This window comes from Macaca fascicularis, chromosome 2 (assembly GCF_037993035.2).
Source record: "Macaca fascicularis isolate 582-1 chromosome 2, T2T-MFA8v1.1".
Classification (NCBI taxonomy): domain Eukaryota; kingdom Metazoa; phylum Chordata; class Mammalia; order Primates; family Cercopithecidae; genus Macaca; species Macaca fascicularis.
Window position 1 is genome coordinate 92,444,732 of NC_088376.1, and position 19,282 is coordinate 92,464,013.

The window sequence follows — 19,282 nt, forward strand, 5'->3', positions numbered from 1 at the left end:
TGAGGTATTATTTTGAAATGTATTTTCCTGGGGATTGCTGGGCCTCTTGTATCTGGATGTCTAACTCTCTCACTGGACTTGAGATGTTTTCATCAATTATTTCCTTAAATGGGCTTTCTAAGCTTTTTTCTCTCTCTTACCCCTCAGGCATAACTGATAATTTGTAAGTTCAGTCACTTTACTAGTTCGAAATATCTTGAAGGCCTTGTTCATTCTTTTTTATTCTTTTTTTTTTTTTAATTTGTCTGACTGGATTATTTTAAAAGACCTGTCTTCAAGGTCTGATATTCTTTCTGTTGCTTGTCTTATCTATTATTGACTCTTTCTTTTGCTTGTGTAGTCTATTATTGAAGTGTCCACTGTGTACTGTAGTTCTTTCAGTTTTTCAGTTCTACTTTGTTTTTTTGTTTTATTTTTTTAGATATCTCCCTGGTAAATTTTTTGCTCATACCCTGAATTGATTTCTGATTTCTTTGTGTTGGTTTTCAGATTTCTTTTGCATCTAATTGAGTTTCTATTAATATTTTGAATTTTTCATCTGGCATTTCAAGGATTTCTTTTTGAGTGGGATCTATTGCTGAACAGTTGTCATATGGTGGTTCACATTTCCTTGCTTTTTCATGGTTCCTGTGTCCTTCCATTGATAGATAGATGCATATCTCATGTAACAGTTGCTTCTGCTCATTTTTTTGAAATTGCTTTCCTAGGGGAGGATTTTCTCCTGAAGATGTACATATGTAGTTGATGCTTTGATATGGGGTGCCTGTGGTAGTGTGGTCTTTGTATGATTTCTTAGGCAGTACACAACGTCAGTGGTATCTGTGATTTCCTCAGTGACTTAAGGTATGGTTATTAGTTGACCTTTGTTGAAGTTTTGCTGCAGTCTAGGATGCCAGGTAAGCCTGTCTTTGGGCCCCATTGATGGCAGTGGTGGGCTGAGTGTATCTATTCTTAGGCCCGAGAGTAGCTTGTGCTGTCACTGGTGTTAGTGGGTCCTGGAAGGCTGATTCTTGGGCCTCTGGGTAGCTTGCTCAGATGTTGGTAGTGGGAATGATGGGCCAGACATGTAGGCGGGTTTTCAGGCCCCTGGGCAGCTGGTGTGATGCAGGTAATGGCAGTAGTGGTGGTAAAGCAACTCACTGGAACCCAGAAGGTCCACACTGGTGTTGCTGGTAGCTGCAATGGGTTGAACACGCTGGTCCTCTGGCCTGTTGGTAGTGCACGTGAGTGGGTGTCAGCTGTGGTGGTATTGGTAGGTTAAGTTGCCCCAACAGACTATAGCATGACTGATCATGTGCCAGCAGTGATGCACTGGGCTGGTAACTATCTGGGCCCCTGGATGGCATACTTGAGGACTTGGGGGATGGGTTTGGGCCAGCAGACTAGTCCTCAGGCCCCTTTGTAGTACCTTTAGGTGCTGGCTGTGACAGTCAGAGATGGGGTGGTTCCCGAGACACTGGCAGAATACTCAGGTATGGGCTGTGGTGGCTGTGCTGTAGGCCTGCCACCAGGGAGGGTGCAACCTTTCTCAAAGGTGCAACAGCATGAGTAAGAAGCTGTAGGAAATCCCACAGCAGCCATCGTGGAGTGGCAGGAATTGTCACCAGAGTACATGGGCGTGCCTGGTCTCTTTTCTCCCTCCTTGGATCGGAGACAGCTGCAGCAAGTCAGCCTGCACTTGGCCCAAATGTGGGGCACAGTGTAGCATTAAACGCTCCAAATGGTGCTGGCTGTGGCCTTGCAACCAGAGAGTGCAGGGTCCCTCTTAGGTGAGGTGTGCAGGTGGGTAAGAAGTTGTGAGGAGTGCAGTCTTCTCACATCTCCGTCTCACAACAGCCAGTAGCAAGGTCGTGGGAATTGTCTTAGGGGTGCACTGGAGTGCCTGGTCACCCCTCTCCCACCTTGGACAGGTGGTAGCTGCAGTAGTGTTTTAAGGCACAGCCCAGCATTAAATTCTCAAAATGGCACCAGCTATGGGCCCAGGGCCAGAGAGGTTGTGGTTCCTCAGGTGATTTACATGGGTAGGAAGCTGTGGGGAGTGCCGTCTGCTTATATGTCAGTTTCACAGCAGCCTGCAGCAGGGCAGGGGGAATTGTAAAGGTAAGTTTTATTAGTAATATTTCCATTCTTAACATTTTCACTGGCATTTGTTTTATTGTGCTTCAGATCATCAGTTACACATACTTTGTGATAAGTATTACATAATTTTAAAAAGTTTAGCAAAAAAAAATTATAGAAATTATATCTAATTTCTGTGAGTCTCAAATTGGTAACCCCATTTCATTTGAAATATAATAGTATAGTGGGAGACCGAGCTGGAATGAGCCAAACAGATTTTAGTTGTGGACTACTGGGTCAGTTTCTTCATTTTTGAAATGAAGGAGTTGAATTTGTTCATTTTATGCCAATTCCTAATATAATTCCATGTATAGCTTGAAGTTCTAAAATTTTGATTCCATTCACTTCTAAATCAGAGATGATATATCTTTCAAAAGTTTCTGTCCAACATTTTCAAGTAACTTTAATTGGACAGTTTAATTAAATTGTGGACAGAACTAGACTGTTTCCTTGCAAAGACTAAGAGAAACTTGGAAATGAGGTTTGAAAAATACTAGTCCTTCATTGGTTACTAATTATATTTTTCAGTTTGGCCCTTAAGGGTCAGATATAAGAAGATACTAGAGTTGATGAAAAAGCCATGTATGCCCCATAGGACAAAGACCAAAGACAGGAGCTTACTACAAGACCAAAGACAGGAGCTATGGGTTGAGCTGTGTCCCTTATAAGAAGTTATGTTGATGTCCCAACCTGTGGTACCCCAGAAGGTGACCTTATTTGGAAATGGGGTCTTTGCAGATATAGTCAAGTTAAAATGAGGTCATTAGGTTGGTCCTAATTTGATATAACTGGTGTCCTTATTAAAATGGGAAATTTGGACAGAGGGAAAACTATGTGAAGAGACACAGGAAGGAACACCATGTAAACATGAAGGCAGATTTCAGGGTGATGCATTTACAAACTAAGGAACACCAAAGATTGTCAGCAGACCACCAGAAGCTAGGAGAGAGGCATAGAACAGGTTATTCTTCATAGCATTCAGAAGAAACCAACCTTATCAACGCCTTCATCTTTTTTTGTTTTTGAGACAGAGTCTTGCTCTGTTGCCCAGGCTGGAGTGTAGTGGCGCGATCTCAGCTCACTGCAAGCTCTGCCTCCCAGGTTCACGCCATTCTCCTGCCTCAGCCTCTCAAGTAGCTGGGACTACAGGTGCCTGCCACCACGCCTGGCTAATTTTTTGTATTTTTAGCAGAGACCGGGTTTCACCGTGTTAGCCAGGATGGTCTCAATCTCCTGACCTCGTGATCCACCCGCCTTGGCCTCCCAAAGTGCTGAGATTACAGGCGTGAGCCACTGTGCCCTGCCCGAGACATATATTTCTGTTGTTTAAACCATCTAGTTTATTGTATTTTGTAACAGCAGCCCTCAGAAACTAATAAAAAGGCTTGACAAGCTTTGTCTGTAAAGGACCAGATAGTAATTAGACTTTATGGGCCATTCTACTTCATTCTGTCATTGTAGCATGTAAGCAGCCATAACAATGTATAAATGAATAAGTGTATTTTGTCTCCCAGTACTTATTTACAAGACAAGTGGTGGGCAGCATTTGGCTGTAGTGCATAGTTTTGCTGAGGCCTAATCCACAACATTCAGAAAAGACAACAGTGGTTAGCATTGTAATCAAATTTCTATTACAGTCATAAACAATATGTGTTTGTAAACAATATATGTATCCATCAGGAGAGATCCCTTTGTAGGTAACATAAGAAGGATAGGGAAGGGAAAAAATTTTGAATTGACTATATTTAAATCCTAAATCTACTACATCAAGAAACAGAATCCACTACGTTGAAAAACAGATTTACATTGAAAAAACAAAAATTAACTTCTAATTGGCAAGGTTTTTCCCAGCAGTGAAAATGCCAAGATACTATTTTCAAATAGTTAAAAATTCTCATACAAATATGAAATGAACATTTATTAAAGGTTTTATTTAACTTGTTAATGAAGAGCCAGTAAGATGTTTAGACTATTTCAAAGAAGAATATGAAGAACAGATTTTATATTATAGACATGTAGAATCAGAAATGCTGAAGTGAATTTGCTGGTAGATGCAAAACATATTAATATATTTTAGTGTAATAAACTTTAATGCTTGGGTTATCTTTTCTACAGAGCAGAGTTGTATTTCTGCTGGCCAAAATTCATTTACATTGTTAGCAGCAAGAATCACTTGTGTTACTATCAGTTGTCTACAAGTTATCTATACCTACAGAGTTGTAAAATAAGTTAGTCAGTAGAGAGTCGAAGGTGTGCACTCCTGTAGAATCAGATAATACCTGGAGGGCCCACTAGAAAATGCCAGCACTTTGGTTTCACCCTGCACTGGCATCATTGCACCCATGGTTTGCTTTTCTCTATTTTTCAGGCCATAATTTTTCCTGATACGAGCTAGACTGAGTTTAGTTATTAAGTTTCATTTTTACACATCTGAGACTTGTGAAGTGTTATCAGTAAAAAGTGTAAATATGCTATACAACAAAAAAAAAAATGGGAATAACTGTGTGCCAAGCTGTGGATCCCAGATAAGATGGAAGATAAGAAATACGGCATCAGGACATTGAGGAAGTCACTGATAGCCTCAGTTCATTTAACATAATCATTATTCTGATATTTATCCAGCACTTTCACTGTAAACAGAAGGAATATTCTTCATATAAAATGTGGCTGCTTTCCTTTGAGTTAGGTTAATCAGCATCATCACAGTAATAACAATAATAACTAACATTGAGGACTCATTCTGTGCCAGACACCATCCCAAGGGCTTTACATGTATTTTCTCATTTCTCCCAACAAGAGTAACAGTATTACCTGTTTCATTTTCCAAGTGAGGAAACTTAGGCCTCACACGGTTAAGTAGCTTACTCCTGGACACCTGTCTAAGCAGTGGTAGGATATGGACAAAGGCACACTTAACACCAGTACTTTTAGGTAACCCATCACACCACTTGGTAGAGAAACTTAATTGGAATTGCAACATCTCCCTATTTCCCAACACCTAAAAAGAGCCTACCCTTTATCCTTCAGGAACTTTTAAAACCTGAGAGGAGAAAAGTCGTGTTTGGGCAGAAGCCTGAGGTATTACAGACTGACAAGTAATAAGAACGTTTTGAGAGCTGGGACTGATTTCTCATAGGAAAGGCAGAATTTTAAACAAAGTGACAGGCATACTATACTTGCTGTATTTGTTAGGGGCAGATTTGAAGAAGAGCTACAGGAGAAAATTTGGCTAATTAAGTTGGTAGAAATCAAATGGAGATAGCATCCACAAGAGCCATTCTCTGAAGGTATGAACTGGAAGATCATCTCACCCCTATTTGTGTAGGGTACAGGGAAATGAGTCAAAGTTACAAGTTCCATCCCTTGTTTGTAGCATTTTGAGAAATATCCTAGACCTTCCTATAAAGGAAATTACTCCTGTTCAGGGTATTTTCTACATGGGAAAAATGACTATAGCAGTGCTTAGAAAGGGAATAGCATTCAATTCCACATCACTTAATGAATTTCCCTTTATGGGTTAGAGATAACCATGGGATGACAGACTACTGTCAAACATCGGAAAAAAAAAACAGATTCACCTGGTCTGTCTCCCTATAATATGAGGGCAGGGAAGCGCCCTCTTCTTCTCTGAACAGCTGCCTTACCAGGACTATAATGGTAAACTGGAGTTTAAAATTCAGAAGTGGTGTAGCTCCAAGAAATGCTAAGGTCCAGCCAGGGTGTGGCATAAGTGTGGGTGGCTATAGTGAAGTCAAGGAAAGCTTTAAGCCTCAAGTGTTGAACAGGTTGTCACATGCATACCAAAGACCCTTAGAGTGGTAATAGGTCTTAAAAAGATTACGAATCTTGACTAGGGGAAATGACATGCCACAAATAATAGAAAAAAGAAAAAAGTGTCAAAGAATGGTCAAGTAGAATGACCTGAACTCAAAAGAGGAAGAGTTCTGGAGCAAGTTCGCAGTAAGTTTTGGGAATCAGAGGGCAGTGCTTGACCTCACAGACTGGAGGTATATAGAATGAATAGCGCTTTCAGTATCTCCATTTAGGAATGAATGTTTTGGCCTTTGTTAAGTGTAACAGTGGCCCTAACTAAGTGAAATAGTTGCTAGATTTCATGGAGGGAAAGTTGCAATTTTGTTTTTTTGTTTTTTATTTTGTTTAATTTAGAGGATTACAATGAATGAGTTAACAAAGAAAACATACCATTATAACTGTGAATCAATTAAAATTACCTTTATTACATAATAGGCCTGTGTTTTCTCCTCTTCTCCTTCAGGAGGCAGCATAACGACAGTCAGAATTTCATATCTATTCTTCAGCTTCTCAATTTTACTTAGCCGCTCATGAAACTCAGTGCTAATAAGAAAAAAAAAAAAAAACACTGAGAAATGAATAACATACTTTTAAATTTTTAAAGGACTATCAGGTGTTCTTATTGAAGACATTTGGATTTGTGTTACTACTAAAACAGGTTAAATTTGTTCTCACATTTTAATAATTCGGTGTGAAGGATCTGATATTTACCCTACTTGAAAGCTGACAAGTTAGCCTGCCACAGTTTCACTGTGTCTTTTGCTGGCAAAAGACACGATTCCTGTTTCAGAGACAAAGGACTTTATTTCTCATGACATAGCCATTGGTTCCCCTGGCTCCCTACATCCCATGGAGGCAAGAAGGGGCTCAAGTGGATGCTGCACATGGTAGATTTGCATCACAGCTGAGGAATCTCAAGCCTAGGTAACCCAAATATTTTATAGTGGGGAATAAGCAAACATGCCTAATTTTTGCTCCAGAAGGAGATATTACCTCTAGTTTCTGAGGCTGTTGGCTATTCAAATGTCTTTAAAAAGATAGTGCAAACAGGGCGGTTGAGAATTGTCTTCCAGCATTCAGATTCAGATTCTTAAATCTATTGGTTAATTTCTCCTTTTATTTTAGTAAATTTATATTTTTGAGCTATTTTTAAGAACTTAGTAATCTTAACATATGCATGGCAATATGGAGAGTGACACAATTGCCTGCCACAAACTCATGAAAGTAAGCTATCATGATGAAAAAGAAATCCTCAACCTACCCGTTTTTCTACTGCTAGAGAAAACTCATGGTAAAATATGTTTAAATAGTGTCAGAAGTTACAGTTTTTCTTATTTTAAATTATCACTTATTTCCTCAGAAAATATTTACTCATCCTGTATGTGATCATAAAACCTTGCTGGACTTCAAGATTGTGGACCAATCACAGTATATTGCTCTTCCTTTCTAAAATAAAAAAAAGATTTAAAAAAAAAAAAAAAACCAGCAACATAGCAGTTCTGAGAACCAGAAAGGTACAATATTTTTTCATGAATTCATGGAAAACAGATGGGGTAAGATTAGTGGAAAAAAAAAAAATAGATACAAACATGGAAGACCACTGCAGAAGCAGAAGCCATTTTCCACCAAAGAAGTCTGAAAAAAATCAAACTCAGAAATAAGAAAAAGAACAAGAGTGATCTGTGAGGCTATAATCAACACCTCTGGGCCATTCCCCTCAACCCCTCAAAGCATACAGAAATGCCAGGAATGCTTTCTGCTCCCGTGATAACCAGAAAGTTACCACAGTTCCTAGCATACATGTTGAAGCTAGAGAAAGAGGTAAAAACATGAAGTAAGTCTTGGCTTCCCCAACAGTGGAAGTAAATGAAAAAGAAAGGCAGTTCTACTTAGGAATGAGAGGAAGTGTTCATCACTCAAACACTTCCTAACTTTTTGTAACCATGAAATCCTAACCCTGTTTAATAGCTATTATGCTCTTTACAGGACAAACTAGCTCAGAGCCTACAATCAGCCCTCCCATTTAGAGGAGTAATCGGTTGGAGAAAACCAGAAATCCGCCTAATTGCAGAGGAAACCCTTACCAGTTAGCTGCCAATATCCACCAATTAATAAGAATTTATTAATAAATATTAACAAAACAAAGGACCATCAAACATTTATGGAAAGCAAACAGCATAAATGAACAAAATGAACAAAGAACAGACCCGAGATTAACACATAATGCATAGAAGACAATGTTCAGTGTTCTAATTAGTACCCTCTAAAAGAGAAGAGGCTATTGATTCCAAAAACACCCATAAAACAAGATGGGCTGCTATGAAAATAAAGGACTAATGAAAGAACAACAGTGCTTGCAAGTAAGTTTTCGTTTTCAATGTAAGAGCAGTGAAGAATATAAAGATTTAATGAGCAATCTGGAGAGAGAGGCAAGGGGGGAGATGAGGCAGAGGAGAGGGAAATAGGGAGAGAGAAAGAATATCTGAGAAAGTAAAATACAAGTAGAAAAAATAAACCTGGAGGACAGACCTAAAAGGGCCAACATCTACTAAAAGTGAGCAACAAATGGAGAAAACAGAAACTATGATGGTAAGAAAAAAATTAAATAGAAAAATATTCTGACCTGAAGAAAAACTTGAATGAAATAACTAAAAGAAACCACACAGAAAGGAGTTCAGCCTCTCTTCCCTGGGAACCCCCATCCCGACTCTTCACCAGACAGGGACCGCAGCCCGTGACCACAGCTCCACCCATGGCTGAGCATACCCACTGGTAGTGGACTGGAGTTTGCTGGAAACTCCCTGAGGCATATGATAGCCCCTCTGCCACGACCACAGCAGCAGTTCTATCCCTGCTGCCCTTGATTTGGGGAAAAAACAACCTGAGGACTATGCCTGAGCTTACAGCACACTAAAGGCACCATGCAGAAAAGACACCACTGTCTTATCCCGACTCCCTTAACTCCGTGCTCGCTCCCCAGCAAGCCACAAGCTCACACCAGCACTACAGCCTCCTACCCCACCAGCTGAACACTACCAGTAACAGCAGCTAAATGCTTCTCAGAGGTAGAACCGCCAGGGGCAACCAAAAGCCTCTACCACTGGCTGTGCAGTGGTACTACCCCAGCTATCCTCAGATTAACCAAGGAGCAAAGACCCTAAGTACCTCATCTGTATTTGCAACAAGCTGTAATCCACCCAAGCAGAGGAAGCCAGTCCATCTCCCATGGATCACATAAACCGCTACTGCTCATCACCAGGCAGGGTGTCCCCAGCTTGGGCCCATAGCACAGACCACCTCATCCTGGCTTTATTGCACTCAGTGATTGCTGACCTGCACCTCTCTGGGATGAAGCCCTCAGGAGACAACCAAAAGACCCTCAGCCACAACCATTACTAAGGTACCTTCCTCTGCTGCCTCCAAGTTGGGAAAGAAACATAAACCCTGAGATCACCCCAGAGCTGTGGTGGGCAGCCCAGTAGTACCAAGCCATGATCTACAGCCAGCACTCAGGTGAGAGAGGAGCCCACACTTACAGAGCATTGAGAAAGAGCATGATGCAACTGTGAGGAAATATAGAGGAGCCACACAGCCAAGCAAGAGCCTACCTACTGACCACTACACCTAAGCACCACCTATTGGATCACACCCCAAAGCTTCAGCACCAAAAATAACTTCCTAACATATCCTCCTGTGAAACCAAAGATAAGAAGTCAGCTACAAATAAAGACCCCACACAAAGCCTTGGCCCTGTGAAAACATCCAGAAAAGAAGTCTGTTGACTGTACTCTGTCTACACCACAGTTAAAGGAATAACCATTGTATTAGTCCATTTTCAAACTGCTATAAATATACTACCTGAGACTGGATAATTTACAACAAAAGAGATTTAATTGACTCACAGTTCCACATGTCTGGGGAGGTCTCAGGAAACATAATCATGAATCATGATGGAAGGCAAGAGGGAAGCAGCAGCATCTTTACCAGGCAGCAGGAGAAAGCAAGAGAGGGAAACTTCCAAACATTTTTAAACCATCAGATCTCGTGAGAACTCGCTGTCATGAGAACAGCACTGGGGAAACCACCACCAATATCCAATTACTTCCCACCATGTCCCTCCCTCGACATAGGATTACAGTTGGAGATGAGACTTGGGTGGGGACACAGAGTCAAACCATATTCTGCCCCTGGTGCCTCCCAAATCTCATGTCCTCACATTTCAAAACCAATCATACTTTCCCAACAATCCCCCAAAGTCTTACTCCAGCATTAACTCAAAAGTCCAAGTCCAAAGTCTCATCTGAGACAAAGCAAGTCCCTTCCATCTATGAGCCTGTAAAATAAACAAGTGAGTTGCTTCCAAGATACAATGGGGGTACAGGCATTGAGTAAATGTTCCTGTTCCAAATTGGAGAAGTTGGCCAAAACAGAGGGGCCACAAGCCCCATGCAAGTCCAAAACCTGGCAGGGCACTCATTAAAGCTCCAGAATAATCTCCTTTGACTCCATGTCTCATATCCAGGGCACACTGATACATGGGGTGGGCTCCCAAGGCCTTGGGTAGCTCTGCTTCTGTGGCTTTTCAGGGTACAGCCCCTGTGGCTGCTTTCATGGGCTGACATTGAGTGCCTGCGGCTTTTCAAGGTGCATGGGGCAAGCTGTCAGTGGTTCAACATACACAAATCAATAAATATGATTCATCACATAAACAGAACTAAAGACAAAAATGACATGATTATCTTAATAGATGTAGAAAAGGCTTTTGATAAAATTCAATACCTCTTCATGTTAAAAAGTCTCAATAAATTAGGTACTGAAGGAACATAGCTCAAAATAATAAGAGCCATCTATGACAAACCTACACGATAGTAAAGGGAGAAAAGCTGGAAGCATTCCTCTTGAAAACCAGCATAAGGATGCCCTCTCTCACCACTCTTACTCAACATAGTATCAGAAGTCCTGGACAGAGCAGTCAGGAAAGAGAATGAAAGAGCATCTAAATCCTTGTTTGCAGATGACATGATTCTATATCTAGAAAACCCCATAGTCTCAGCCCAAAAGCTGCTTCAGCTGATAGAAAACTTCAGCAAAGTTTCAGGATACAAAATCAACATATAAAAATTACCAGCATTCCTATACACCAACAACAGCCAAGCCAATAGCCAAATCAGGAACGCCATCCCATTACACAACACAAAAGGAATAAAATACCTATGAATGCAGCTAACCAGGGAGGTGAAAGATCTCTACAATGAGAATTAGAAAACACTGCTCAAGGAAATCAGCAGAAAGCTGATTTCTCATGGATAGGAAGAATCAATATTAAAATGGCCATACTGCCCAAAGCAACTTACAGATTCAATGCTATTTCTGTCAAACTACCAGTGACATTTTTGTAGAACTAGGAAAAAAACATTTTAAAATTCATATGGAACCAAAAAAGAGTCTGAGTAGCCAAGGCAGTCCTAAACAAAAATAAAGCTTGAGGCATCACGTTACCCAACTTCAAAGTACACTACAGGGCTACAGTAACCAAAACAACATGGTACTGGTACAAAAACAGACATACAGACCAATGCAGCAGGAGAGCCCAGAAATCAGGCTGCATCCCTACCACCATCTCATCTTCAACAAAACTGAGAAAAACTATCAATGGGGAATGGATTTGCTATTCAATACGTGGTGCTGGGATAACTGGCTAGCCATATGCAGAAGATTGAAACTGGACCCCTTTCTTACACCACATACAAAAATCAAGATGGATAAAATATTTAAACGTAATACCCAAAACTATAAAAACCCTGGAAGACAACCTAGGCAATATTATTCTGGACAGAGAAAAAGGCAGAGATTTCATGATGAAGATGCCAAAAGCAATCACAAAAAAAAAAAAAAAAAAAAAAAGTGACAGATATAATTAAAACTGAAAAGCTTCTGCACAGCAAAATAAACTATCAACAGAGAAAACAGACAACCTACAAAATGGGAGAAAATTTTTGCAAGCTCTGCATCTGATAAAGGTCTAATATCCAACATCTATAAGGAACTTAAACAAATTTACAAGAAAAAAATACAGCCATATTAAAAAGTGAGCAAAAGACATGAACACTTTTCAAAAGGCGACCTACATGTGCCAAAAAGCATATGAAGAAAAGCTCAATAGACATTAGAAAAATGCAAATCAAAACTACAGATACCATCTCACACAAGTCACAATGGCTACCATTAAAAAGTCAAAAAAAAAAAAAAAAAAAACAGATGCTGGTGAGGTTGCAGAGAAAAAGGAATGCTTATACAATATTGTTGGGAATGTAAATTAGTTCAGCCACTGTGGAAAGCTATGTGGTGATTCCTCAAAAAACTAAAAGCAGAAGTATCATTCAACCCAGGAATCCCATTACTGGGTATATACCCAAAGGAATATAAGTCATTCTACCATAAAGACACATGTGCACAAATGTTCATTGTAGCACTATTCACAGTAGCAAAGGCATGGAATCAAGTAAATACCCATCAGTGACAGATTAGATTTTAAAAACGTGGCACATATACACCATGAAATACAATGCAACATAAAAAAGAATAAGATACTGTGTTTCACGGGAACATGGATAGAGCTGGAGGCCATTATCCTTAGCAAACTAATGCAGGAACAGAAAACCAAACACAGCACATTCTCACTTATAAGTGGGAGTTAAATGATAACTCATGGACACAAAGAGGAAAACAATGGGCATTGGGACCTGTTGGTGGGTGGAGAGTGAAAGGAGGGATAGAAACAAAAAAAAATAACTATTGGGTACTAGGATTAGTACCTGGGTAATGAAATAATCTGTATAACCAACCCCCATGACAAGTTTACCTATATAACAAACCTGCACGTGTACCCCTGAACCTAAGATTTTTTTTTTTTTAAATCACTGAAAGAGTTCACCCAGGAAGGGTAAAGCAAGAGAAACTTTAAAATGACAAAACACCCAGAAACATATAAGAAAATTATGAAACACCAAGGATAGAGTGTCCCAAAGCTTCCAGAAAGAAAACAAAGCCCAGTTTCCCTACAAAATAAATGTCATTAATCTATAATCAGACTTCTCATAAACAACACTGTAGTCAATGCTTTACAATGTTCTGACATTCAAGTTTAAGGGAGAATAAATATATATTAAACATACAAGGACTGCAAAGTTTCAGAAAACATCAGTTTGAAAAAACATTCAAAATCATACTCCAGAAAATGAAATCCAAGAAAATAGAATGATGACAAGGGATACATGAAAAAAAAATTAAATCAAGAAACAAAACACATAGGTAATTTTAAATTGTTGCTGACATTTGTATCTACAGCTTAGTGCACATTAAGGAGTTTTTTAAAAAGTAAAGACATAATATTAAAAACAATGGCAAGAGACTATCATCAGTATTTCAACAATATGTGAAAGATGGGAAGAGGAAAAGAAGAGGTAAAAGATGCTAAAAGTAGTATTTTTAGGAAGGGGAAAATAATAGAAACTAATCAATTTTCAATATTCATACAAAAATGATTAAAGTTTCTTTTAAATCTAAGAATAACCAACAAAATAATTAAAATTAGAATGTTTATTTTCCAAATAAAAGGCAAAACAAAATTCAGTAAAAATAATGAAAAGCTGGAAAGACAGAAATAATGAATACATGGCAATTTCTTAATGTTTCCTGAAAAGTTATATACCTACCACATGATCCAGCAATTTTACTCCTAAGTATTTATCCAAGAGAAAAGAAAGCATATATTCATACCAAGAACATGTATGTTCATAGCACCTTTGTTTATAATAGCTAAGAATTTTAAAGAACTCAAATGTCCATCAGCAGGTAAATGTATAAACAAACTGGAGGAAACACGTGCAATGGAATACTGCTATTTAACCAGAGAAAGCCAGGGTCAGCAAAGCATCTTGCCTGCCACCTGTTTTTGGATAGCCCACAAGCAAAGAATGACTTTTAAATTTTTAAGTGATTAGAAAAATAAAAGAATTATATTTCATGAAAATTTAAAATTACAATATTCATAAAGTTTTATTGGAAAATAGCCATGCTCATTTTTTGACATATTGTCATGGCTGCTTTCAGTCCACAATGACAGAGTTGAGTAAGTTGAGTTATTAAAACAATGACTGGAAGCAGCCTAAATGCCAATCAACCAACAAGTGGATAAAGAAAATGCACTATGGAATACTACTCAGCCACAAAAAGAAACAAAATCATGTCATTTGCAGCAACTTGGATGGAGTTGGACTCCATTATTCTAAGTGAAGTAACTCAGGAATGGAAAACCAAATATTGTTATGTTCTCGCTTATAAACGGGAGCTAAGCTATGAGGATGGAAGAGCATAAAAATGATAAAATGGACTTTGGGGACCTGTAGGGGGTGGAATGTGAGAGGGACCTGAGGGATAAAGGACTTTGAGTACAGTGTACACTGCTTGGGTTCATATACACCAAAATCTCAGATTACTGCTACAGAACTTATCTGTGTAGCTAAAATCCACCTGTTTTCCAAAAATTATTGAAATAAAATTTTAGGAAAAAATTAAAAAATAAAGACCATATGGCCTGCAAGGAACTGTAAGTTACTCACCTAGCTCTTAGAGAAAAAGTGTGTCAACCCCTGATAAAAAGGAATGTATATTGATATACACAACATGGGTGAATTTCAAAATAATTATGCTGAATGAAAAAAGCCAGACAAAAGGCAGACCTACTATTGGATTCCATTTACATAAAACTCTTGAAAATGCAATCCGAACTATATGGATGAAAAGCAGATCAGTTGTCTGGAGAGAGAAACACTGGGGAAGGACTGAAGGGAGGAATTACAATGGGGTACAAGGAAACTTGTAGGGGTGTCGGATACCTTATCTTGATGGTGGTGATAGTTTCTCTGGTATATTACATATGTTAAAACCTATCGAATGTACACTTTAAATATGTGCAACTTATATATCTCAAGTATACCTCAATAAAGTTTAAAAAGTAAAGTCTATGACAATTGAAAGACAGGAAAGGCAAAAAAGAAAAAAAATGGCAGTATTATTTTTTTGTGGGATGCAGCTAATATAATACTCAGAGGGTTTTTTTTCAGACTTCAAAGCTGAAAATTAATAAGCTAAGCATCTGAAGAATTTAGGAAAAGAACATTAAAAACCCATATAAAAGAAAGAAAAAGTAGTAAAGGCAAGATCAGAAACTAATGAAATAATGGACAGTAGAAGATACCAATAAGATTCTTTCCAAATAATGTTAAAACTGATTAACTTGTGAGAATTATCCTACCCCAAAAGAATGCACAAACAACCAATGTCAGGAATATAAAAGAAGTCATCTCTAAAAATACTACAACTATTAAATAATAAAATTATAAACAACTGTTTATAATTTATACATTATAAATAACTGGCAATAAATTTGAAAATTTGAATATAGAAAATTTTTCCTAGAGAAAAAATATAATTTGCCAAAACAGAATCAATAATAAATACAAAATCTGCATTGTCCTATAACCAGTATATAAGCCAATAGTTGAAAATGTTCCCCCATAGAAAACTTCGGGCTCCCAGTGTCTTTTTTTTCCAGTGAGGTCTTTGAAAGACAAAAAAAGATATAATTCCACTCTCTTAGAAACATATTCCATGTACAGAAAAATAAGAAAATACACAAAAGTCATTTTATGAAGGCAGACATAACCTTAATAGCCTGATAACCTGACAAGGACAGTGGAGCAAGGAGAATTATGGGTCATGAACATAGATGCAAAAATTGTATTAAAATATTCCCTAACAAAATCTAGATGTATGCAAAGACAATATGAAACAGACAAGTTGGGTTTATTCTAGAATGTAAGGTTGGTTTGACTGAAAAATTGATCAATATGATTAAACACATTAACAGATTGAAGAAGCTACATCTTGTCAATAAGTGCTGAGAAAGCATATAATAAAAGTCAATATCCATTCTTGATTAAACAAAATAACCTCTTAGTAAAGGATAAAAATAGATAGGAGCTCACTTAATATGGTAAAAGGTATCTAAAAAATAGAAATAAACAACAGTAAACCTTATACTTAATGCAAAAACAACGAAAGCTTTCCCTTTGAGATCAGGTAACAAGACAAGTATACCTGTAATCAACACTGCTCTTCAGTATTGAACTAGGGAAAAAAGAAAAGTTATAAAGATTGGGAAGCAAGAAATAAAACATTATTATTTGAAAATAATATAAATGAAATACAGTTTATAGAAAATTAGAATCTACTGATTGTTAGAACAAGATTGATTGTTAAGCAAGGTTGCTGAATACTTAATATGCAGAAATTAACTGCATTTCTACTTTCCAGCAACAATCCAAAAATGAAATTGACAGTAACATTAAAGAAAAAACATGTAGCCAGAAATAATCTTATAAAAGATGTACAAAATCTCTATGGTAAAATCACTTCAATAGATGCAGCTACTGAATATCTATTTTTAAAAAGACATGTTATTGGACTTTATCAAAAACCATACATAAAAAGTAATTCCAAGTAGATTAGTGATCTTAATGTAAAAGGGACAGCCTAAAGAATGAAGAATTAACCAAAAGAAGAGCCTAGATTTATGGCTATAACATGCCCTATGTCTTTCTTATATGAAAAGCCATTTCAAATGAATATGAAAAAGATGCACAGCCAGTTCTCCTGACATCACCCTCACTTTTTTTTTAATTCCTCAGCAGTTTTAAAACTAAAAATTACCTTATGTTTTCCCGTTCTTGATCAATATATCTTATTTGTGATGCAAGCATTGTTTTATGAACCTTAATTTCTTCAGTTCGCTCTTCCATTGCTGTGTATAATTGCTGTTTTCTTTTTTCTAGGGAAAGAACTTCTTCTGCCTTACTGTGAAGCATTTCTCGAGTACGCTTAACTTCAAGTTTTAAAAGACTGTCCTCTATCATCAAATCCTATCAACATAACAAAATGGTCAAATATTGAAATTATTTTTTATTGCAAAACCAAAATATTTTTCCTTTTATGGCTATATAAGTAAAACTTGAAAATATATATTTTTCTAATTTAACCATTGACTAAAATATTAACTAGGGCTAAAATTAAATTGATCAGAGTCATAGCCTTTTTTTTTTAAGAAAAGGGTTTATAGTTATTCCAAATCTTTTTTATAATTCAATTTTAAAGTCAAGCTTTGCTATTATAAAAAACAAAGGGAAGAAGTTATTCCTGAAATTAAACTTACACTATCCAAAAAACATAAAGCCCTATGAATGGCCATTTTTATACTCTGAATCTCACAAAATAATGTGGAAATATATTTTTATTTTAAGACATAAGAGTACACATATCAATCAATTTTCAGAATAGAAACCCCAGAAGAAAAACACTCCAGAATATAAGATTTTATTGTTTTATAAACATAGCTTTTCATTTGGAGAGATTAGATACTTACATCTCACGTGCACCAAAAATATATTCTAGATGAATGAAAAATCTTAAGAGATGAAATCAATGTAACTACTAGAAATAGTAAACATTTGTCTGATTTGTAGTGTAACCAAGAAGTTTCTAAGCATAAAAATTAAAAAGAAAATAAAACTAAAACATTTTGATGTTTAAAAAAACTTTTATGTCACAAACACTGAATAAAAACGTAAAGGTAAATGGTGAAAATATTTACAATATTTATGACAGAGATAATATTTTTACATATGACAAATTTTTATAATTTACATATGTAAACCTCCCAGTGGAAAAATGGGCCAAGAATACAAACTAGAGCTCCAAAGAAAAAAAATATGGAACATGACATAACAGAGAAAAGTGTTTTAAACATTTTTATTTAAACATAAATGTTTGAAAATTTATCATTAAAATATTTTTAAACCACCAATTTTAAAAATGCAGACTAAAACAAAGAGATACCATGTTTGACTATCAAATTGGCAACAATTTTCTAAATTAGGACATCCAGCCTCAGTGGTAGTGAATAAAATAGAATGCTTACACACTACTGATAGGAGTATTAATGGTAGCTACCCTCTAGTAGAGAATTGGGCTTAAAAATAGTTTTGAGACACTAAAAATATTCATTTCTTTCTGAACCATAATTATATAGCTAGGAATTTATCCAAAGGAACTAACTGAATAGAACTATACAATGAACAACTAATTGAACAACTGCATTATACATGTAATACTATTACAATAGCCAAGCATTGGAAAGAAACAAAAATCTAAAAAATAGGGGATGGTTAAATATACTATGGTAACTTCATGCAATGGACTTATAGAAAGCCTTCAAATATGTTTTTGAATAATGTTTTAGGATACATATGATATATAGAAGTTTTTTAAATACAACATAAAAAGCCAAATTTCTTAAAAGACTGGAGGGAAATAACAGACTTTAACACTGTTTATATTGGGTATAATGATTATAGTGACATTTTCTTTTTCATAATTTGCTATATTTTTTCATTTGTCTATGATTAACATGGAAACATGGTTTTCAATACTATATATGCATACAATTTTACTGCACCTGCTTAAAAGCTTTGGCTTTATCAAGTTCTTTCTCTGATCTGTCAATGAAAAGGTTTAGTTCATTTATTTTGGTCATAAGACACTGTTTTTCTTCACTGTTTTTACTATATGACTTCTTGATAAAATAAAGATCATTCTGCAAAAAGAAAAAAGATATATAAATGTATGTTTAAAATATTAACAAAAGTATTAAATACATACTGTATCATATGTATCTTACATAAATTATATACTCAGATATTTATAATAATCCTATGTTTTATTATCTCTCTTCCTGCTATGTCTCTAATATAATATACATGGATAGTCACATAGAAACATTTTCGTTTTTATCAATTGATGTTTTGGATTTAGTATGAGTTCAGTAATTCTAGGAAATATATACTTCCAGTTCAACCTAATGAATCACAGTCATCCCTCAGTATTCTCTGGGGATTGGTTGCAGGACAACAGCACTACCACCACCAAAAGGTATGGATGTTCAAGTCCCTTATATAAAATAGCAGTGTTTGCATGTTATCTACACGCATCCTCCTGTATAATTTAAATTATCTTTATATTACTTATGTAATAAAATGTAAATGTTATATAAATAGTTGTTATACTGTATCATTTAGGGAATAATGACAAGAAAAAGGTCTGTACATTTTCAGTACAGACGCAAATCACCCATTTTTTTTTTAGTATTTTCAGTCTGCAGTTGGATGAATCTGCAGATGTGGAGCTTGTGGATACAGAGGGCTGACTGTGTTAGGGGACTGCCATTTATGAGGAG

At 36.6% G+C, this 19,282-nt stretch overlaps 2 protein-coding genes across 3 annotated transcripts in view; one reads left to right on the forward strand and one right to left on the reverse strand.

Annotated features, from left to right (window-relative positions):
- TTC14 (tetratricopeptide repeat domain 14) overlaps positions 1-17,001 on the forward strand; it is a 36,667-nt gene extending 19,666 nt beyond the window's left edge. The window contains exon 14 of the mRNA XM_065540240.2: positions 16,827-17,001. Coding sequence (XP_065396312.1) covers positions 16,827-16,854 — 28 coding nt within the window. The 3' untranslated portion in view covers positions 16,855-17,001. The remainder of the gene's footprint in view (positions 1-16,826) is intronic.
- Positions 1-19,282, reverse strand: part of CCDC39 (coiled-coil domain 39 molecular ruler complex subunit) — a 63,957-nt gene that overhangs the window by 6,667 nt on the left and 38,008 nt on the right. For both annotated transcript variants that reach the window (XM_005546462.5, XM_074031440.1), the window contains 3 exons: positions 18,506-18,643; positions 16,705-16,913; positions 6,351-6,474 (listed from right to left, as the gene is read on the reverse strand). In XM_005546462.5, coding sequence (XP_005546519.4) covers positions 6,351-6,474; positions 16,705-16,913; positions 18,506-18,643 — 471 coding nt within the window. The remainder of the gene's footprint in view (positions 1-6,350; positions 6,475-16,704; positions 16,914-18,505; positions 18,644-19,282) is intronic.